This window comes from Caretta caretta, chromosome 1, assembly GCF_965140235.1.
Source record: "Caretta caretta isolate rCarCar2 chromosome 1, rCarCar1.hap1, whole genome shotgun sequence".
Lineage (NCBI taxonomy): Eukaryota > Metazoa > Chordata > Testudines > Cheloniidae > Caretta > Caretta caretta.
In genome coordinates, this window is record NC_134206.1 from 288,740,590 (window position 1) to 288,764,822 (window position 24,233).

Consider the following 24,233-nt stretch of genomic DNA (forward strand, 5'->3'; position numbering starts at 1 on the left):
CCTGCGTCAGTCAGCGGGCAGGGCACGTCCCCTGAGGGGGGCGGGAGGGGGGTGTCACACCGCCTCCTGCCCGGGCTGCCGAGCTTGTGCCGGGAGGTTGCGGGCGCCGCCGCCGCTGCTGCTCCGAGCCAGAGCCATGCGGGTAGGAGCGCGCCCCGGGCTGCTGCTGCCGGCAACAAGGCGTGTGGGGCGGGCGCCTGTCTCAGCCCGGGCGGGACAACAGGCCGGCTTCAGCCCGGCGTCTCGAGGGAAGGGGCGGTGGGACGAGGAGGCGCTGAGCCCCGGGAGCCGGCGGGCCCGTGGCGAGCGGGGCTGCCCGGTGTCACACGGCGTCTCTGTTTGCTTCCAGGAGGCGGGCGGCAGCCTGTGCCTGGCGCTCCTGCTCCCGGCGCTGCTCGGCTTGGAGTTCAGCTATCACCGCAGCGAGCAGCTGGGGACGTTCCTGGAGGAGGTGCACCGGCGGCACCCCTCCATCACCGCCCTGCACAGCGTCGGGCGGTCCGTGGCAGGTAGGCTGCTGCGGGGCAAGCTCCGGAGCCGCTGGAGACCGGGGGTGGGGGGGGGGGGGGAAGGTGTCTGTTTGTTATAAAGTATTTGAAGAGCAGCTAAAATAAAAAGTCAGACGGTGTAAAGATGTTTATCCGCATGTTAATTCATTAACCTATGACGAATGGCTAGTGGGGAAACCCACGTCTGATCTAACTGCGCCTTGATTTATGACTTCTAGCCAAAAACGATATAATTCTCAACTCAGTATTTTGTGCCTGGGAGCAGATGCTTTGATATTTGACATACTCAGGTAGTTGATTGCGATACAAGTAGAGGGCTTGGCGACTGCTCTATTTCTGTAGTTCCTAGCATCGGTCTACTTACATTTGCCCCTTCAGGGATTTGTGTGTGTTTTAAATTTAGATTGCTGTCTCTCAAACTGTAGTAACAAACCTACTGAATGCAACATTTAGTTATATTAAACCACAATGTAACTTATCCTTTGAAATAGGGCTCTGAAGTTAGACAGTTCCAGGGCTACAACTTCAAAAATGTAGCTGATTTCAATATTTTTTAAATGGGTGTAAGATGTCCAACTTACTAAAAGTCCAAGCCAGTCACAATGATATTGTAATGTGTATTTTCTAATTTATGGATAACTTTAAAAGATATATAGTCTTCCTGGATTCACCCACTATTCCAACAAGTACAAGTAAAAAGTACTTTGGTGCTGAAATCAAGACTATTGTGTCCCTCATTTAACACCAACTCTCAAGCTCTTTGGGAAAATATAGGGTATGTCTACACTATGAAATTAGGTCAAATTTATAGAAGTCAGTTTTTTAGAAATCGGTTTTATATATTCGAGTGTGTGTGTCCCCACAGAAAATGCTCTAAGTGCATTAAGTGCATTAACTTGGCGGAGTGCTTGGACAGTACCGAGGCAGGCATCGACTTCCAGAGTGTTGCATTGTGGGTAGCTATCCCACAGTTCCTGCAGTCTCCGCTGCCCATTGGAATTCTGGTGTAAGATCCCAATGCCTGATGGGGCTAAAATATTGTCGCGGGTGGTTCTGGGTACATATCGTCAGGTCCCCGTTCCCTCCCTCCCTCCGTGAAAGCAAGGGCAGACAATTGTTTTGCACCTTTTTCCTTGAGTTACCTGTGCAGACGCCATACCAAGGCAAGCATGGAGGCCACTCAGCTCACTTTGGCAATTAGGAGCACATTAAACACCACACGCGTTATCCAGCAGTATATGCAGCACCAGAACCTGGCAAAGCGATACCGGGTGAGGAGGTGACATCAGCGCAGTCACGTGAGTGATCAGGACATGGATGCAGGTTTCTCTCAAAGCATGGGCCCTGCCAATGCATGCATCATGGTGCTAATGGGGCAGGTTCATGCTGTGGAACGCCGATTCTGGGCTCAGGAAACAAGCACAGACTGGTGGGACCGCATAGTGTTGCAGGTCTGGGACGATTCCCAGTGGCTGCGAAACTTTCGCATGCGTAAGGGCACTTTCATGGAACTTTGTGACTTGCTTTCCCCTGCCCTGAGGTGCCAGAATACCAAGAAGAGAGCAGCCCTCACAGTTGAGAAGCAAGCGGCAATAGCCCTGTGGAAGCTTGCAATGCCAGACAGCTACCGGTCAGTCCGGAATCAATTTGGAGTGGGCAAATCTACTGTTGGGGCTGCTGTGATGCAAGTAGCCCACGCAATCAAAGATCTGCTGATATCAAGGGTAGTGACCCTGGGAAATGTGCAGGTCATAGTGGATGGCTTTGCTGCAATGGGATTCCCTAACTGTGGTGGGGCCATAGACGGAACCCATATCCCTATCTTGGCACTGGAGCACCAAGACGACGAGTACATAAACCACAAGGGGTACTTTTCAATAGTGCTGCAAGCTCTGGTGGATCACAAGGGACGTTCCACCAACATCAACGTGGGATGGCAGGGAAAGGTACATGACGTTCGCATCTTCAGGAACTCTGGTCTGTTTCAAAAGCTGCAGGGAGGGACTTTATTCCCAGACCAGAAAATAACTGTTGGGGATGTTGAAATGCCTATAGTTATCCTTGGGGACCCAGCCTACCCCTTCATGCCGTGGCTCATGAAGCCGTACACAGGCAGCCTGGACAGTAGTCAGGAGCTGTTCAACTACAGGTTGAGCAAGTGCAGAATGGAGGTAGAATGTGCATTTGGATGTTTAAAGGCGCGCTGGCGCAGTTTACTGACTCGCTTAGACCTCAGCGAAACCAATATTCCCACTGTTATTACTGCTTGCTGTGCGCTCCACAATATCTGTGAGAGAAAGGGGGAGACGTTTATGGCGGGGTGGGAGGTTGAGGCAAATCGCCTGGCTGCTGGTTATGCGCAGCCAGACACCAGGGCGGTTAGAAGAGCACAGGAGGGCGCAGTACGCATCAGAGAAGCTTTGAAAATCAGTTTCATGACTGGCCAGGCTACGGTGTGAAAGTTGTCTTTGTTTCTCCTTGATGAAACCTCTCGCCCCTTGGTTCACTCTACTTCCCTGTAAGCTAACTACCCTCCCCTCCTCCCTTCGATCACCGCTTGCAGAGGCAATAAAGTCATTGTTGCTTCACATTCACGCATTCTTTATTAATTCATCACACAAATAGGGGGATGACTACCAAGGTAGCCCAGGAGGGGGGTGGAGGAGGGAAGGAAAATGCCACACAGCACTTTAAAAGTTTACAACTTTAAAATTTATTGAATGCAAGCCTTCTTTTTTTGGGGCAATCCTCTGTGGCAGAGTGGCTGGTTGGCCGGAGGCCCCCCCCACCGCATTCTTGGGCGTCTGGGTGTGGAGGCTATGGAACCTGGGGAGGTGGGTGGTTGGTTACAAGGGGCTCTAGTGGCAGTCTGTGCTCCAGCTGCCTTTGCTGCAGCTCAGCCATACACTGGAGCATACTGGTTTGATCCTCCAGCAGCCTCAGCATTGAATCCTGCCTCCTCTCATCACGCTGCCGCCACATTTGAGCTTCAGCCCTGTCTTCAGCCCGCCACTTACTCTCTTCAGCCCGCCACCTCTCCTCCCAGTCATTTTGTGCTTTCCTGCACTCTGACATTATTTGCCTCAACGCATTCGTCTGTGCTCTGTCAGTGTGGGAGGACAGCATGAGCTCAGAGAACATTTCATCATGAGTGCGTTTTTTTTTCTTTCTAATCTTCACTAGCCTCTGGGAAGGAGAAGATCCTGTGATCATTGAAACACATGCAGCTGGTGGAGAAAAAAAAAGGGACAGCGGTATTTAAAAAGACACATTTTATAAAACAGTGGCTACACTCTTTCAGGGTAAACCTTGCTGTTAACATTACATACATAGCACATGTGCTTTCGTTACAAGGTCGCATTTTGCCTCCCCCCACTGTGTGGCTACCCCCTCAACCCTCCTGCCTCCCCGTGGCTAACAGCGGGGAACATTTCTGTTCAGCCACAGGCAAACAGCCCAGGAGGAACGGGCACCTCTGAGTGTCCCCTGAAGAAAAGCACTCTATTTCAACCAGGTGACCATGAATTATATCTCACTCTCCTGAGGATAACACAGAGAGATAAAGAACAGATGTAGTTTGAACACCAGCAAACATACACTGCAATGCTTTGTTGTACAATGATTCCCGAGTACGTGCTACTGGCCTGGAGTGGTAAAGTGTCCTACCATGGAGGATGCAATAAGACTGCCCTCCCCAGAAACCTTTTGCAAAGGCTTTGGGAGTACATCCAGGAGAGCCGCGAATGCCAGGGCAAATTAATCCTTTCACACGCTTGCTTTTAAACCATGTATAGTATTTTAAAAGGTACACTCACCGGAGGTCCCTTCTCTGCCTGCTGGGTCCAGGAGGCAGCCTTGGGTGGGTTCGGGGGGGTACTGGCTCAGTCCAGGGTGAGAAACAGTTCCTGGCTGTTGGGAAAACCGATTTCTCCGCTTGCTTGCTGTGAGCTATCTACAACCTCCTCCTCATCATCATCTTCTTCGTCCCCAAAACCTGCTTCCGTGTTGCCTCCATCTCCATTGAAGGAGTCAAACAACACGGCTGGGGTAGTGGTGGCTGAACCCCCTAAAATGGCATGCAGCTCATCATAGAAGCGGCATGTTTGGGGCTCTGACCCGGAGCGGCTGTTCGCCTCTCTGGTTTTCTGGTAGGCTTGCCTCAGCTCCTTAAATTTCACACGGCACTGCTTCGGGTCCCTGTTATGGCCTCTGTCCTTCATGCCCTGGGAGATTTTGACAAAGGTTTTGGCATTTCGAAAACTGGAACGTAGTTCTGATAGCACGGATTCCTCTCCCCATACAGTGATCAGATCCCGTACCTCCCGTTCGGTCCATGCTGGAGCTCTTTTGCGATTCTGGGACTCCATCATGGTCACCTCTGCTGATGAGCTCTGCATGGTCACCTGTAGCTTGCCACGCTGGCCAAACAGGAAATGAGATTCAAAAGTTCGCGGTTCTTTTCCTGTCTACCTGGCCAGTGCATCTGAGTTGAGAGCGCTGTCCAGAGCGGTCACAATGGAGCACTCTGGGATAGCTCCTGGAGGCCAATACCGTCAAACTGTGTCCACAGTACCCCAAATTTGACCCAGTAAGGCTGATTTAAGCACTATTCCCCTTGTCGGGGGTGGAGTAAGGAAATCGATGTTAAGAGCCCTTTAAGTAGGAAAAAAAAGGCTTCTTCGTGTGGACGGGTGCAGGTTTACATCGATTTAACGCTGCTAAATTCGACCTAAAGTCCTAGTGTAGACCAAGGCTTTGCCAGTTATAGCTTGAGGCTTCTGCCTTTATGTAGAAATATTAGTTTGATTTATCTTTTAGATTTCAGCGCTTTATAAGATACACACAGATGTGCCTGGATTTTTTTATTTAAAGAAATTTAAAAATCCAATTTAATAAGGACATTAGTGTACACCTACATTTATGCATGTCTTGTCAAGTGTTCTGAAAAGAAATTTATGTACGTACAGTACTTTTCATTTGATCATGGAACAAGAAATTATTCTAAGAAATACGGTATAAAGTTAGAGATGAGGAACTACATTCTTGAGAAACATGTTCACATAATCCTGATTAATCTGTTTTTGCTTAAGCAAGAGCAATTGTAGCAATGATCAAATCTATGATTGTGTTCTAGATAAAGCTGCATCATTATAGGCGAATTAGCATTAAGAACTATAGTAGGTAGAGTTGCTCTTTCATGTAGGGTTAAAAATAAAGGTAAATGTGTGACTTCACATTTTCTGAATACAACAGTACTTGTCTGAAAGAGAATTTGATTTTTAAAGTCCAGTCTCTTCTGTTTTGGCTAGATATCAATCATCACTGGTATTAAGTGTGAAAGCAGCTGCCAGACCACTCACTCACTCTTGATTTAAGGAAATAACTGATCAGCAAATAATGAGTAAGGACCAAACTAAAAAGAGAATCAAAGAATTCAGAGATGGACTAATTCTAGTAGGTCATCTAGACTATCCACCCCAATGGAGGCTTGTTCTCAAATGTTAATGCTAATTAATATTGACACTTTTAATATTTTTATCTTGAGGGACCTTAACTGTTAAATATCGGGCCAAATTCTGCCTTCCTTGCCATCCTGGGACCGCACAGGCTTCTGTGTGGCGAAACTAAAGCTGAATTTGGACCCTCTCACAAGATTAAACTTTTCTAACTTATGTGCTTAAAATATGGCCCCTAAATAAATATTTAGGCACCTGAAAAATCAGACCCCTTCATTTAGAAGAACTGAGCACCCACAACTCCCATTGACTTAAAACCCAAAACTGGAAATGCACTTATCCTTTGTCAGTGAGCACAGATTACCAAGGATTTTGGTATCCCCTTTCACTGCTCTGCTTAAGCACATGGGAGAGGTGGGAGCTGAAAGTTTTGTCTCAGGAGCGCCCCCCTGCTCTGCCTGCTAAACTTGCATCATGCAAAGTGAAAAGAGAAGTGCTTTTCTCCCTGCCCTTCCTAAGCACTTTAAGCAGAGCAGTGAACGGAGTAGATAGGCACTGAACAATGTATCAATAGCACATAAAGCAGGGTTGGGCAGACAAATGAAGGTGATAGGGAATCCCGCAGGAGAAGACAGCAGTATTGCATTTTTCATCCACCACAAGTATTTGGAGGAGTGGGGGAAGTGGTATCTGGGATTTGGGTGGAGAGAGAGTAAGAAGGTTCTTTCATTCTCAGCAGCCAGCAGAGGATTTCATCCCACGCCCAGTAATAATAGTTAGAGACCTTCCCACATGACCACTAGCAGAGATAACCGGCTTCCAGAATGATTAAGCTAGTGTTCACTTTACCCCTTCCCTACGTCACTGGGATCAACATTAGGTAACACACAGTGTGTATGGTAACACCCATTGTTTCATGTTCTCTATGTATATAAATCTCCCCACTGTATTTTCCACTGAATGCATCCAGTGAAGTGAGCTGTAGCTCATGAAAGCTTATGCTCAAATAAATTTGTTAGTCTCTAAGGTGCCACAAGTACTCCTTTTCTTTTTATTAGATTCTGGTATACAGTTTTCTCAAGTTTTTCTCAAGGGAGATAGAATCTACATATATAATTTTAAAGTTTAAATTATATCACCATTTATATTCCTGCCAGGATCCTGAGGGAAACTAAAAACTAAACATCAGTCCTCTTCCCCAAGTAAGGAAAACTGTCAAGAGATAATTATGGCACCATTAAGGTCCATGGAAGACTAATAGAAGAATTGGTATTATGAAGACACTACCCCGATCAGTAGCTACACTAAACTTAAAGGAACAATGTTACATACATGCCATCTCTTATCAATTATCTTATCTGTATCTTTACTTCTACTCATCACTTGAGCTAGTGAGATTTCACGCAGATGCTCAATACAGTCCCTGTTTGCTAGAAACTGGGAGTGGACGACAAGGGATGGATCACTTGATTGCCTGTTCTGTTTGTTCCCTCTGAAGCACCTGTCGGAAGACAGAATACTGGGCTAGATGGACCATTGGTCTAACCCAGTATGGCTGTTCTTATGACTAGTAGAGCCCTGCACGCATTCAAAAATGTGGATCCGCATCTGCCAAAATTAACATGCATCCGACCCATGATCCACTAGGTGTCTTTTATATGTATCCCGCAGCAGCAAGCCATCTCACAAGGGCTAGCAAAGTGGTGTGGGAGCAGAGATGAGTGAGCAGGGGGTGGGTCTTGCAGGGAAGAGGCAGCATAAGGGCAAGGACTGGGGATAATGGGTGGCACAGGGGTGGGGCCTCAAGGAGAAAGGGGCTGGGGGGAAAAGGGGTGTATCATTGGTTGCTGCTCCTGGGGGCTCACAAGTGACAGCAGCAGCAGTGTGTGTTGCATCACAGCAGGACAGAGGGGTGGGGTGCTGGGGCTCTGCCCACTTCAATCCCTGTGGCTGGGGGTAGGCCCCGCTGCCCAGGAGTCAGTGGGCTGGGAGTGAAGCCAGTGGTGCCCGACCAGGCCATGGTGGGGATGCTGGCATAGCCCGAGGGGCCCGAGCTGCTGGACAGGAAGTGGTGCAGTGAGTGGGTGCTGGACAGCCCCGATTCCGGCTTGCCGCCCGGCCACTTGCTGCCAGCCTTGAGCGCGCTGCGCCCCTCAGGCTGCCCAAACCGGACACTGTGGGCCAGGTGCTGCTGGTGAGCAGAGCCCTGTGCAGTTGTATCCGCATCCGATACACTATCTGCAAAAATGGTCTGTGGATATGAAGCGGATATCCACGGATTTGCAGGTCTCTGCTAATAGTTCCATCTAAACTTGTAGCTCTGTACAATGGTGTATAATAAGACCTTAAAGCTAGTAAAAATCTAGGAAAACAAGTTGAGGTAATGGGAGGAGGAGGAAAAGGAAATAATTTTCATGCTGTCTTTCAGATCCTAGGCTAGATAAATTTAACATCTTTTGAAGGTGCACAGAGAGCATCAGTCACTGTTAATTCTACACTCTTCCGTGCAAAATCTACCCTGGTTTACACTTTCTTCAGTGCAGTTTAAGTCAGTAGGTTTGCATGAGATTTAAGTTAGGGGACAATTTGGTCTTTATGCTATGATTTTTAGATCCACATGTGACATTTTGCATTATTTTAGACATGATGTTTGAACATGTAACATTATTATTATTACCCTATTTTAGTGCATAGGGACAGAGTGAGGACCTGATTTTCAGAATGCTGAGCTTCTGAAATTCAGGCCTTAAGATTTACACAGACATCTTTCTGACTGTAAAGTGACAGCTTCCTAATTTTAATTGCTCTGTAGGCCAAATTCTTTCTGCACTTACACCAGTTCCCATTATTAATGGCATTGTAACTGAAGGGAGAATTCAACCCATTATCTTTGGTGTCTGTTTACTTTGAATAAAACAAATTCTTCTGCCACACTTGGCTCACTTTCCCAAAGCTATGTCTTGCTTGGTTCTATTCTGCCTCCTGGATCAACAAAATTATCAGCTAAATTCTATTTGCAGAATTTTTTACTGGTGATGAGAAAGAACAGAGCTTATTCTAAATCCCAGGCTGATTTTGCAGTGCTTGCAGTTGGAAAAATTCCATCTGACAAATTATATGGCAGTCATCAATAATAAATACATAATCTCACCATTTCATTTTTAGGATAATATTTTCCGCTAACTGCAATTTATTTATTGAGTAGTTGCACAATTTATTTCTAGAAACCCAGTACTTATGCCATCCTACTATTGCACTGAATTAGTGTTCTTATATGATCCTTCAATAAGAACGTAGAACATAAGAATGGTTATATTGGGTCAGACCAAAGGTCCATCTAGCCCAGTTTCCTGTCTTCTGACAGTGGCCAATGCCAGGTGCCCCAGAGGGAATGAACAGAACAGGTAATCCATGAAGTGATCCATCCCCTGTCGCCCATTCCCAGCTTCTGGAAAACAGAAGGTAGGGACACCATCCCTGCCCATCCCGGCTAATAGCCATTGATGGACCCATCCTCCATTAATTTATCTCATTCTTTTTTGAACCCTATTATAGTCTTGGCCTTCACAACATCCTCTGATTGACTGTGCATTGTTTGAAAAAATACTTCCTTTTGTTCGTTTTAAACTTGCTTCCTATTAATTTCATTTGGTGGCCCCTAGTTCTTGTGTTATGAGAAGGAGTAAATAACACTTCCTTATTTACTTTCTCCACAACAGTCATGATTTTATAGACCTCAATCATATCCCCCCTTAGTTGACTCTTTTCCAATCTGAAAAGTTCCAGTGTTATTAATCTCTCCTCATATGGAAGCTGTTCCATACCCCTAATCGTTTTGGTTGTCCTTTTCTGAACCTTTTCTAAGTCCAATATATTTTTTTTGAGATGGGGTGACCACATCTGCTGTATTGAAGATGTAGGCAAACCATGGATTTATATTTTAATATGGATATATACCTATCTCAGAGAGCTGGAAGGGACCTTGAAAGGTCATCAAGTTGAGTCCAGTCCCCTGCCTTCACCACAGGACCAAGTACCATTCCTTATTTTTGCCCCAGATCCTTAAATGGCCTTATCAAGAATTGAATTCACAATCCTGGGTTTAGCAGGCCAATGCTCAAACCACTGAGCTGAAGGTAAAAGCTTTTGAGCTACACAGAACACTTCTTGACCTTGTACCTCCCACCAACAGAAGTTGGTCCAATAAAAGTTACTTCCTTGTTTACCTTGTCTCTAACAGCAGCTCTGACAGACCAGTGAGAAGAATGAATTCTGGGCTGAGAATGCCCTGTTCCCGATTTCTAGACATTTAAATCTGAGGGTTGGGCATCTCAGCTGATATGCTGTCAGCATGAAATAAGGAGAGGTGGGATCTAAAGAAGATGTACATATTGGAAACAACAACATTAATTGCATCTGGACATGAACTGGAAGCCAACAGAGACTATAGTACCCAAGTGTCATGCCAAGAAACACTTATAAAGGAAAGGACAGTCATATTTTGTACAGGCTGCGACTTCAGTGTGGTCCTCAGGTGTAGCTCTCCAAGCAGAGTGCATTGCATTAATCCAGTGTGAAAGTGACAAAGGCATGGATAGCTGTGGCAAGACCCACATCAGAGAAGAAAGGTCACAATCTCTTAATCAAGAGCATGTATGTTTATGGCTGGCCACAGTTTCTTCTTATGAGCCAACAAAGTTACCAAAGATCTATAGGAGCCCTAGATAGCTCACCTTCCTAACAATGCAGACAAACTCCCTCTGTTGAATAAGCAGATACCCAGAGCAGGTGACAAAATGCATGTTTTCCCAGAGTTGGCCATATAGCCCCAATCCCCAGTTAAGCACTTGGAAACCTAAAAGACTTCACCATCTGGATCTAATGTAAAGGAAACAAAGCTGAGTGCTTTTGCATATTGATGGTCTGAGAGCCCAAGGAGTCCCATTTTGTCCCCCAATGGCTTTACATACATCCAGTAGAGATTTGACAGGACAGAGCTTATCATCCCACATGCAGGCTGTGCAGCCAGAAGAGTGGTGGCCCAACACTAGTCTCTGTGTTGTCAAATAGAAAGGTACCACTCCATCTAACCTTGTCAGTATCAGCAAACATGTCAACAAAACATGTCAACCTCTTGATCAATGGTATCAAAGGCAGCCAATAGATTCAAAGGAATTGGCATGGGTGCTTGATGCCTATCTGTCACCAAAAGGAGAAAATCAACCAATGAGACTTAGGTTTGTATTTATGTCATAGCCAGGACTAATTCTAGATTTAAAGGGTTGTAGAAGATCTCAGGAATGCAGGTGTTAGTGGAAATGATTTACCTCAGCCTTATCAATGACCTTTCAGAAAAAGCCAGGTTAGAATAGGGTGGTGACTAGAGAGATGACCCATGTCAAGATTTCACTTATTATGCAATTGCTTGTTTAAAAGATACTGGTACCATTCCTTCCCTGAGAGAGTGTTTACTCTTCACCAATAATAGACCTACTGTTTCTCTGCTCAATTTTTAAGCCAGCCATGAAGGGGGCACAAGTTAACAGACATTGCATGATGGGAAGCTTATTTCCTCCTGAATTTCATATAAGACAGGAATATTGAGAAACACCTGATAACCAGTAAACATTTGGTAGTGATTGTTTGGCATGTGTAGTTTGGCAGGGAGTGTGTTTTCCTATTTGTTTGAACAACACTTAAGCACATTGTAGGTTGCAATATAAACTGGTCAGAAACAAAACCCTGTTTCATTGTGCTCCTAATGTATATTGTATCCACCTGTGTTTCTTGATTTACACTTAGGATTTGTCTACAGTGGCAAGTGAAAGATAAAACTTTTGTTTTTCAGAGGTGTTAAAAAGTACACACGCTCCCGAAAGACACAAGTTTTGCTGACGACAAGCGCCAATGTGAACTAATGCCGCTCGTTTGGGGCTGGAAGTTATTTGTTGGCTTCAGAGCTCTCTCCTGCCAACAAACAACGGCTTCACTGTGTGCCTTTTGGTGGCACGGCTGTAGCGGCACGGCTGTGTCGCTAAAAGCTGCGTAGTGTAGACATAACCTAAGTCCCTCACCCAAAGAGTTTACAGTCTTTTTGTTATGCATTTTTCCACTGTCTGGCACAATGGGCTCCTATTCCATGACTGGTTTCAGAGTAACAGCCGTGTTAGTCTGTATTCGCAAAAAGAAAAGGAGTACTTGTAGCACCTTAGAGACTAACCAATTTATTTGAGCATGAACTTTCGTGAGCTACAGCTCACTTCATCAGATGTATACCGTGGAAACTGCAGCAGACTTTATATACACACAGAGATCATGAAACAATACCTCCTCCCACCCCACTGTCCTGCTGGTAATAGCTTATCTAAAGTGATCATCAGGTGGGCCATTTCCAGCACAAATCTGGGTTTTCTCACCCTCCACCCCCCCACACAAATTCACTCTCCTGCTGGTGCTAGCCCATCCAAAGTGACAACTCTTTACATAATCAAGTCGGGCTATTTCCTGCATAAATCCAGGTTTTCTCACATCCCCCCCACCCCCATACACACACAAACTCACTCTCCTGCTGGTAATAGCTCATCTAAACTGACCACTCTCCAAGTTTAAATCCAAGTAAACCAGAACATCTGGGGGGGTGGGGGGGGTAGGAAAAAACAAGAGGAAACAGGCTACCTTGCATAATGACTTAGCCACTCCCAGTCTCTATTTAAGCCTAAATTAATAGTATCCAATTTGCAAATGAATTCCAATTCAGCAGTTTCTCGCTGGAGTCTGGATTTGAAGTTTTTTTGTTTTAAGATAGCGACCTTCATGTCTGTGATTGCGTGACCAGAGAGATTGAAGTGTTCTCCGACTGGTTTATGAATGTTATAATTCTTGACATCTGATTTGTGTCCATTTATTCTTTTACGTAGAGACTGTCCAGTTTGACCAATGTACATGGCAGAGGGGCATTGCTGGCACATGATGGCATATATCACATTGGTGGATGTGCAGGTGAACGAGCCTCTGATAGTGTGGCTGATGTTATTAGGCCCTGTGATGGTGTCCCCTGAATAGATATGTGGGCACAATTGGCAACGGGCTTTGTTGCAAGGATAAGTTCCTGGGTTAGTGGTTCTGTTGTGTGGTATGTGGTTGTTGGTGAGTATTTGCTTCAGGTTGCGGGGCTGTCTGTAGGCAAGGACTGGCCTGTCTCCCAAGACTTGTGAGAGTGTTGGGTCATCCTTTAGGATAGGTTGTAGATCCTTAATAATGCGTTGGAGGGGTTTTAGTTGGGGGCTGAAGGTGACCGCTAGTGGCGTTCTGTTATTTTCTTTGTTAGGCCTGTCCTGTAGTAGGTAACTTCTGGGAACTCTTCTGGCTCTATCAATCTGTTTCTTTACTTCTGCAGGTGGGTATTGTAGTTGTAAGAAAACTTGACAGAGATCTTGTAGGTGTTTGTCTCTGTCTGAGGGGTTGGAGCAAATGCGGTTGTATCGCAGAGCTTGGCTGTAGACGATGGATCGTGTGGTGTGGTCAGGGTGAAAGCTGGAGGCATGCAGGTAGGAATAGCGGTCAGTAGGTTTCCGGTATAGGGTGGTGTTTATGTGGCCATTGTTTATGAGCACTGTAGTGTCCAGGAAGTGGATCTCTTGTGTGGACTGGACCAGGCTGAGGTTGGTGGTGGGATGGAAATTGTTGAAATCATGGTGGAATTCCTCAAGGGCTTCTTTTCCATGGGTCCAGATGATGAAGATGTCATCAATATAGCGCAAGTAGAGTTGGGGCTTTAGGGGACGAGAGCTGAGGAAGCGTTGTTCTAAATCAGCCATAAAAATGTTGGCATACTGTGGGGCCATGCGGGTACCCATAGCAGTGCCGCTGATCTGAAGGTATACATTGTCCCCAAATGTGAAATAGTTATGGGTAAGGACAAAGTCACAAAGTTCAGCCACCAGGTTAGCCGTGACATTATCGGGGATAGTGTTCTTGACGGCTTGTAGTCCATCTTTGTGTGGAATGTTGGTGTAGAGGGCTTCTACATCCATAGTAGCCAGGATGGTGTTATCAGGAAGATCACCGATGGATTGAAGTTTCCTCAGGAAGTCAGTGGTGTCTCGAAGGTAGCTGGGAGTGCTGGTAGCGTAGGGCCTGAGGAGGGAGTCTACATAGCCAGACAAGCCTGCTGTCAGGGTGCCAATGCCTGAGATGATGGGGCGCCCAGGATTTCCAGGTTTATGGATCTTGGGTAGTAGATAGAATATCCCAGGTCGGGGTTCCAGGGGTGTGTCTGTGCGGATTTGATCTTGTGCTTTTTCAGGAAGTTTCTTGAGCAAATGCTGTAGTTGCTTTTGGTAACTCTCAGTGGGATCATAGGGTAATGGCTTGTAGAAACTCGTGTTGGAGAGCTGCCGAGCAGCCTCTTGTTCATATTCCGACCTATTCATGATGACAACAGCACCTCCTTTGTCAGCCTTTTTGATTATGATGTCAGAGTTGTTTCTGAGGCTGTGGATGGCATTGCGTTCCGCATGGCTGAGGTTATGGGGCAAGTGATGCTGCTTTTCCACAATTTCAGCCCGTGCACGTCGGCGGAAGCACTCTATGTAGAAGTCCAGTCTGCTGTTTCGACCTTCAGGAGGAGTCCATCTAGAATCCCTCTTTCTGTAGTGTTGGTAGGGAGACCTCTGTGGATTAGTATGTTGTTCAGAGGTATTTTGGAAATATTCCTTGAGTCGGAGACGTCAAAAATAGGATTCTAGGTCACCACAGAACTGTATCATGTTCGTGGGGGTGGAGGGGCAGAAGGAGAGGCCCCGAGATAGAACAGCTGCTTCTGCTGGGCTGAGAGTATAGTTGGATAGGTTAACAATATTGCTAGGTGGGTTGAGGGAAACATTGCTGTGGCCCCTTGTAGCATGTAGTAGTTTAGAAAGTTTAGTGTCCTTTTTCTTTTGTAGAGAAGCAAAGTGTGCGTTGTAAATGGCTTGTCTAGTTTTAGTAAAATCCAGCCACGAGGAAGTTTGTGTGGAAGGTTGGTTTTTTATGAGAGTATCCATTTTTGAGAGCTCATTCTTAATCTTTCCCTGTTTGCTGTAGAGGATCTTGATCAGGTGATTCCGCAGTTTCTTTGAGAGCGTGTGGCACAAGCTGTCAGCATAGTCTGTGTGGTATGTAGATTGTAATGGATTTTTAACCTTCAGTCCTTTTGGTACGATGTCCATCTGTTTGCATTTGGAAAGGAAGATGATGTCTGTCTGTATCTGTACAAGTTTTTTCATGCAGTTGATAGATTTCCACTCCATACGGCTAAATGCAGTGCCTTGCATAATGACAGGTTTCAGAGTAACAGCCGTGTTAGTCTGTATTCGCAAAAAGAAAAGGAGTACTTGTAGCACCTTAGAGACTAACCAATTTATTTGAGCATGAGCTTTCGTGAGCTACAGCTCACTTCATCAGATGTATACCGTGGAAACTGCAGCAGACTTTATATACACACAGAGATCATGAAACAATACCTCCTCCCACCCCACTGTCCTGCTGGTAATAGCTTATCTAAAGTGATCATCAGGTGGGCCATTTCCAGCACAAATCTAGGTTTTCTCACCCTCCACCCCCCCACACAAATTCACTCTCCTGCTGGTGCTAGCCCATCCAAAGTGACAACTCTTTACATAATCAAGTCGGGCTATTTCCTGCATAAATCCAGGTTTTCTCACATCCCCCCCACCCCCATACACACACAAACTCACTCTCCTGCTGGTAATAGCTCATCTAAACTGACCACTCTCCAAGTTTAAATCCAAGTTAAACCAGAACATCTGGGGGGGGGGGTAGGAAAAAACAAGAGGAAACAGGCTACCTTGCATAATGACTTAGCCACTCCCCTGGGCGCCCCATCATCTCAGGCATTGGCACCCTGACAGCAGGCTTGTCTGGCTATGTAGACTCCCTCCTCAGGCCCTACGCTACCAGCACTCCCAGCTACCTTCGAGACACCACTGACTTCCTGAGGAAACTTCAATCCATCGGTGATCTTCCTGATAACACCATCCTGGCTACTATGGATGTAGAAGCCCTCTACACCAACATTCCACACAAAGATGGACTACAAGCCGTCAAGAACACTATCCCCGATAATGTCACGGCTAACCTGGTGGCTGAACTTTGTGACTTTGTCCTTACCCATAACTATTTCACATTTGGGGACAATGTATACCTTCAGATCAGCGGCACTGCTATGGGTACCCGCATGGCCCCACAGTATGCCAACATTTTTATGGCTGATTTAGAACAACGCTTCCTCAGCTCTCGTCCCCTAAAGCCCCTACTCTACTTGCGCTTTATTGATGACATCTTCATCATCTGGACCCATGGAAAAGAAGCCCTTGAGGAATTCCACCATGATTTCAACAATTTCCATCCCACCACCAACCTCAGCCTGGTCCAGTCCACACAAGAGATCCACTTCCTGGACACTACAGTGCTCATAAACAATGGCCACATAAACACCACCCTATACCGGAAACCTACTGACCGCTATTCCTACCTGCATGCCTCCAGCTTTCACCCTGACCACACCACACGATCCATCGTCTACAGCCAAGCTCTGCGATACAACCGCATTTGCTCCAACCCCTCAGACAGAGACAAACACCTACAAGATCTCTGTCAAGCTTTCTTACAACTACAATACCCACCTGCAGAAGTAAAGAAACAGATTGATAGAGCCAGAAGAGTTCCCAGAAGTTACCTACTACAGGACAGGCCTAACAAAGAAAATAACAGAACGCCACTAGCGGTCACCTTCAGCCCCCAACTAAAACCCCTCCAACGCATTATTAAGGATCTACAACCTATCCTAAAGGATGACCCAACACTCTCACAAGTCTTGGGAGACAGGCCAGTCCTTGCCTACAGACAGCCCCGCAACCTGAAGCAAATACTCACCAACAACCACATACCACACAACAGAACCACTAACCCAGGAACTTATCCTTGCAACAAAGCCCGTTGCCAATTGTGCCCACATATCTATTCAGGGGACACCATCACAGGGCCTAATAACATCAGCCACACTATCAGAGGCTCGTTCACCTGCACATCCACCAATGTGATATATGCCATCATGTGCCAGCAATGCCCCTCTGCCATGTACATTGGTCAAACTGGACAGTCTCTACGTAAAAGAATAAATGGACACAAATCAGATGTCAAGAATTATAACATTCATAAACCAGTCGGAGAACACTTCAATCTCTCTGGTCACGCAATCACAGACATGAAGGTCGCTATCTTAAAACAAAAAAACTTCAAATCCAGACTCCAGCGAGAAACTGCTGAATTGGAATTCATTTGCAAATTGGATACTATAAATTTAGGCTTAAATAGAGACTGGGAGTGGCTAAGTCATTATGCAAGGTAGCCTGTTTCCTCTTGTTTTTTCCTACCCCCCCCCCAGATGTTCTGGTTTAACTTGGATTTAAACTTGGAGAGTGGTCAGTTTAGATGAGCTATTACCAGCAGGAGAGTGAGTTTGTGTGTGTATGGGGGTGGGGGGGATGTGAGAAAACCTGGATTTATGCAGGAAATAGCCCGACTTGATTATGTAAAGAGTTGTCACTTTGGATGGGCTAGCACCAGCAGGAGAGTGAATTTGTGTGGGGGGGTGGAGGGTGAGAAAACCTAGATTTGTGCTGGAAATGGCCCACCTGATGATCACTTTAGATAAGCTATTACCAGCAGGACAGTGGGGTGGGAGGAGGTATTGTTTCATGATCTCTGTGTGTATATAAAGTCTGCTGCAGTTTCCACGGTATACATCTGATGAAGTGAGCTGTAGCTCACGAAAGCTCATGCTCAAATAAATTGGTTAGTCTCTAAGGTGCTACAAGTACTCCTTTTCTTATTCCATGACTGGGGTTCCTAGGCACTACTGCAGTATACATAGCAGTATTATCGGATAGTGGCGAATAAGACAGGTTTCAGAGGAACAGCCGTGTTAGTCTGTATTCGCAAAAAGAAAAGGAGTACTTGTGGCACCTTAGAGACTAACCAATTTATTTGAGCATGAGCTTTCGTGCTCACAAAAGCTCATGCTCAAATAAATTGGTTAGTCTCTAAGGTGCCACAAGTACTCCTTTTCTTTTGGCGAATAAGAGTAATTGTCGCTTTATTCACTTCCATAAATAAATATAACAAAGAAAGATAATTTCTTAATTAAAACCAAATCTGTAGTTGGATCCCATGTTACTTTCTACCTTCTGCAAAGCGGAGTGTGCCTATAGCTCTCTAGTGCCAGGCAGTTTGAATTGCCTCATTGAGTGGAGAGTTTGTAAAGAGAGATCACCCACACTTCAAAAATAGAGTGGCCCAGATACGGCCCTTAGTTTATAGACTTGTATAACCACCACTTAGTAGAGCAAAGGCCATGTCAATCTGTTTCAGCTGTGTAACATTTTGACTTTAATAAAAGGTACTCTGAATTTATGCCAGAGGAACAAGATTTGGAAGACTTTCAGAGTGTAACTGAGGGCCAGTGTTGGGGGAAAAATATTCCAGTTTGTTCAGTAGTTTCTAATAAGTAACATAAACTTATTTCTTTCCTGGTAACATACCATAATGGCATAACCCTATATCTTTCCTTAGTATTGTTACTTTTCCATCACTCTAAAAATGTTGCAGACTTGTGGATCTTACAAGGTCTTGATAATAGGTAAATAATCTTTATATGAATATAGTTAAGATGAGCAAAATTGCAGTACCCCTGAGAGAAGTAGTTAAGTCAACCAAAGCCCCAGTATAGTCACTAATAGGTCGGTGGAAGAATTCTTCCATCAACTTAGCTACTGCTTTTCGGGGTGAGGGGTGGCGGGTATCTATCACAACAGGAAAAATTCCTTTGGTCTCTGTAGCAAGTGTCTACACTACAGTGCAGTGGCATAGCTACAGCGTTACATCTGTACTGCTGCAGCGGTTGTAGTGTAGCCATACCCCCCTTAGTTTTAATAGCTTTTATCTTTTCTTTTACTTTGGTGATCAAACCATACCCATTAATCGTACTTTACATCCCCGGATGTTCTCCAAACCTTCATGCAGCTGAATATTTTGAGACAATTTATTCAATTAACAAGATGTTCAGAATTTACTTCTGAACATCTTGTTAACTGAATCCAGTGCAGAAACCTATTGTGAGTCTCTGAACGTTTTCTTCAGTAGAGAAAAAGGTGGTGTTATCAGAATACGCCACTATTCCCCCTCAGTTGCACTAAGAAAGTGCAATTATCTTTTAATAGTGCTTTGCCTTTCTGTAGCACCATCCATCCATGAATTTCAAATGCTTTACAAACATTAATTAAGCCTTATAACACCACTGAGAGACCGGTTTTATTATCCCTGTGATACAGATGAGGAAGCCAACAAATAGTGCAGTAATTAATTGCCTTGTTCCAGTTCACACAGAAAAATCTATGGCAGCACTTGTAATAGAACCCAGGGACCAAGTTCCGCTGTGGTGTAAGCAAGTGCAAACCCTGCCGAAGTCAATGGGAGTTGTGCCAGAATATGCCAAGAATGAATTTAGCTCTAGATCTCCTGACTCCTTCCAATTCCTCTGCTTTAGCCACCAGTGCTAAATGGCTTTGTTTTAGGCATTTTGGAATCCACATCTAGGTGGAACAAGCTAGTTAGCAAATGAGTTCAAACTTAGAATTCATTTGAATCTAATGAATAAGTGATCAAACAGGGAAAAAAGCAGGACACAGAGTCTAGATATTTGTATTACAGTACCACCGAGGAGTCCTAATCTGAAAGTACATCTGCACAGCAGCTGGGAGATGTAATTCTCATCTTGAATGGATGAACAGGCGCTACTTCTGCTCAAGCTAGCACATAAAAATAGCTGCATGGCCGCGGTGGCTCAGGCTAGTGGTTTGAGCACCATCCCGCCCAACCTCCTGATTATATATTTGGGTGGCCAGCCCAACCCACTGCCCATGCCACAGTGGCAACACTGCTGTTTTTAGCCACAGGCTAGCATGTGTATGTCTACCCAAGATGGGAATTATACCTCGCAGCTGCTGTACCCATAGAATGAGACCTTACTGTGCCAGGCACTGTGCAAACACAGAACCAAACAAAAATGTTTCTCTATAGCACCCATTTTTAAAAGTAGCTAAGTGCTGTGTCTGGTGAAAGCTCCTCATCACACAGCCATCTCAGCTATTACCTGTATGTGTGTGCCTCATAAAAGCAGTTCTTTAACTTTAAGACTGATCAGTTTGTTAGTGAATTTATGGCTGACTGTTAAAGGTTTGTTGTTGTTTTTTAAAGAAAAAATCCACAGGGAACAATGCTTACTGAGAAAATGATGCAAATCTTTTTCCATGGATATGTGGTGTGAGTCACATTCCTGTATATTAGAATCTTACCTTCTGTTGTTTAATTTGACTGCTTAACACGCATATGGCTTTTCTCTCCTGTCACTGGTCCTTGATAGCACATTTTCCCCAAAATGTATCTTGAGCTGGTATTTCACAGAACTAGTTAGACATGACACAAGATGCATGGATTACATAGTTATTCAGGTTTTCAGCGTTCGTTCAAAATGGAACATTTTACTCATCAATGGGCTCTGAATCAGGCCCTCATAAAAGTGGAGGATTCTAAAAATTGTTATGATGTTTTAGTTGAACTTTTGCCCACTGTCCCCAAGGATAGTGGCTCTCCTGGTACTTCCCCTTTTTCCTGCCTCTTTCCCTCTAGCTTTATCTCCCCTCCTAGCTAGCATTGTTCTGGTCTTTGTCAGTGCCCATGGCATACAAGTGCATGTTAACAAGATTCCAGATAATGCATAAATGTTAATTTTAAAACCAAATGGGTAGGTGAGTTTGACATATTAACAGCCTTATGAAATCTAGTCATGATATATTCAGTGTGTGGCGGGAGGGGAAAGGAGTTAAAAACAGAGGGGAAAGACCTTTAAGGCTTGTCTAGACTAGACTAAAAGTTGGTGTGCTTTTTAAAATATATTTATTAGCTCTTTAAAAGCATTGGCCGCAGGCTGGAATTCACCTCTACAAGCCATGTTAAAATACAATGTATCCTGTCTACACCAGACTTTTAAGACACGTTAGTTAAAACATTTTAGCAAATACATTTTAAAATACACCTTTTAGACCAATATTGAAATGTACTGACGGATTTAATTAGACAGATTCTTACAAGTGAAACCTGTAGTTGTCTAGGGCCTATACATATCTATTTGTAGGAAGAAAAAATATAGCAATTTACCTCTGGTATTCATTTAAGTGGCTGTGATAACTTGACTCAGACACTTGAGGACTGCTAAGGATAACAGATTGTGAGAAGTTTCAGAGTAGCAGCTGTGTTAGTCTGTATTCACAAAAAGAAAAGGAGTACTTGTGGCACCTTAGAGACTAACCAATTTATTTGAGCATAAGCTTTCGTGAGCTACAGCTCACTTCAACGGATGCATAAAGTGGAAAGTACAGTGAGAAGATTTTATACATACACACAGACCATGAAAAAATATACATTGTAAGGAGAGTGATCACTTAAGATGAGCTATTACCAGCAGGAGAGTGGGGGCCCCACTGATTTTTCCATACCCCCTGCAGTCACATGCCCATCATAAAAGGAATGCCATTCCCCTTGATTCCACCTGTAAGTCAAAGGTGACCTTATTCTCGGAGACTGAGGCAGCAGCTCTGGCCTCTTCCTTAGTTGGTATCCCTGGGCTTACGGTGCATAATTATCACGCAATAAAGCACCTTGCCTGCAGTGTGGCAAAGGCCATTAATTTAATCTCAACCGTCCTGGCCCAACTTTCCCATAAGTTAAGGAAAGTATGTCAGGGTATGCTACAAAACAGGCTGGCTATAAATTAGTTGCTTCTACGCCATGGTCACCTATGCCAAGAGTTTGCAGGCATGTGTTGCTTTAACGTAACAGATGCAGGGCCATCCGTAAAAGCTGATTTACAACGCCTACAGCAGCTGGCAAAGGGCATTCATCAGCAAATTGGGGAGGATTGGCTAGGCTCTCTATTTTCTGGTTGGGGCCTTTCCCCGTGGCTTAGTAAGTTGTTTAGCCTATTATTTAAGCTTTTCTTTCCTGTATTAATCATGTTATGTTTGCTGTGCTGTATGTGGTCCTGTGTAAAAATGCTTGTTTTGCCGATGAAGTGAGCTGTAGCTCACAAAAGCTTATGCTCAAATAAATTGGTTAGTCTCTAAGGTGCCACAAGTACTCCTTTTCTTTTTGCGAATCCCCCCACCCCACTCTCCTGCTGGTAATAGCTCATCTTAAGTGATCACTCTCCTTACAATGTATATTTTTTCATGGTCTGTGTGTATGTATAAAATCTTCTCATTTACTTTCCACTTTATGCATCCGATGAAGTGAGCTGTAGCTCACGAAAGCTTATGCTCAAATAAATTGGTTAGTCTCTAAGGTGCCACAAGTACTCCTTTTCAGATTGTGAGAAATACAGGGTGTTACCCGGCTGTAATTGTTTCATGATGTTTTATAGGCCTTTTTATAGGCCTTTGTAGCCTATCAGTATGACTGTAATTTATATGTGCATGATTTATAAAGGTTATGTTTTGTTGTTTGTGTTCCCTGTGATCATTGTGAGTAAAGCTGGTTAGGAAATTCCTCCATCCTCTCCCCCCCACGTAAAACAGTTTTGTTTTACATTTTGTAGTTGGGGCGGGGGTAGAAAGCTTTAAAAAAATTTGATTTGGGGGGTTTTGACAAAATTTGTTTTTTTTCCCAAAAAAATCCATTTTCAATTTAAAATTTTGATGGAAGATTTTCATGCAGTTCCAGTTGTGAATCTAAACTGGATAATGACTTTATCTAGAATGTTACAATGGGAAGCATATCCACTTAAAATGGTATGTACAAGAGGAGACTGTAATTGTTCCGTTCTAAATATGGAGGTGCAGCTTGCGTATCTTTATCCAAACAAAATCAGCCTCTATGGGCCACTCTTTTGTATTGAAGATGAGGGTGACTACAGGCCATATAGTACTCCCTAATCTGCATTTGTCCCACAGACTGCACTTTGTCCATCTGTTATAGTGACATAGAAAAGCAATACTGTTCACTCAAGCGTAATGGAGAGAAAAAACCTAACCCAGCAAAAACAAACCATGCCCTTCTATTTGTGTAGGACCAACATCTATTATAGAAATATTTAGGTTATCAGTTTTTAAATGACCAAGACTGAACCAGTTCAAGCTCTTTTAAAAAAAAAAAAATCCAGATCATGAAAACGGAGTCATTCAAAACTAGCATATGGAAAAATCCCATTTTCCCTTTTTGAGATAGGAGATCCACTCCAGGCTTGTTTCTAACTCCATCCATGTACAGTCATGTCAGGCTGCCCCTCCTGTTTGCTGTGCTTGGGAGCAGCCAGGGATTTTAAATTTACAAAAGCTTTTTTTCCCCCATAAGCAAGATCCTTACAGCTTTTTATGTCTTGTTGATGATAAGAACAGAATGAGCAGGCAAAGCAAATGGATAGTACAATTCTCACCTGTGAACCAAAACACAGCTGGTGAGATTAACAACCCCAAAAGTCTTGTGAAACTCAGAAACAGTAAATTTTATTTTAGCATCCATTTTTATTTGTGCCGATATCCTTAACTGGTGCTAGAGAGTGAATATGTAATGACTGTAAAAGAACTGGGGTTTAGCAACATGGAACAAACGAGTCACGGCAATTTTTTTTCTCTCATAAAGTGCCAGTTCCTAGAGTGCTGTAGTGGAGTTCCTACTGACTCAAATAAAAAGTCTGTCATGGAACAATATTTCTATTCTTATAGCTAGCAACTCCACTGATGATTCAGTGGGGGTAGAATGAGATAGTCCATTTGTGGGTCACTCCTCACTGGGGGCACATTAGGTCTGTGCTCCATGATCTGCTCTGCCTTTAAACTCATTTCCATGGGAAATTTATGGTGTTGATTTTTCTTATAAAGCCCTGCAAAAGTTATGTTCTGGTTATCTCAGACTGGCTCTCTCCCTGTGCAACACCACGGCATGTGAGATCAGCTGAGACACCAAAGATAAAACAAACACATACATACACTCTGGTTTAATCATGAAGGAGTTTTCAGTGAAGGGTCCTCCACTGTGAAATTAGCTTCAGCCATCACACTGCCAGAGCCTAGATTTGTTGACCGTCAGGTCACACTACAAGGTCCATCTGTTTTTTGTGGTGGTTTTTTTCATACATGGGAGGAGATGGGATGAA

General features: G+C 44.4%; 1 protein-coding gene across 2 annotated transcripts in view; it reads left to right on the forward strand.

Moving 5' to 3' along the window:
- The first annotated feature begins 2 nt into the window (after positions 1–2).
- CPM (carboxypeptidase M) overlaps positions 3–24,233 on the forward strand; it is a 70,685-nt gene continuing 46,454 nt past the window's right edge. For both annotated transcript variants that reach the window (XM_048835855.2, XM_075124367.1), the window contains exons 1-2: positions 3–142; positions 350–509. In XM_048835855.2, coding sequence (XP_048691812.1) covers positions 137–142; positions 350–509 — 166 coding nt within the window. In that variant the 5' untranslated portion in view covers positions 3–136. The remainder of the gene's footprint in view (positions 143–349; positions 510–24,233) is intronic.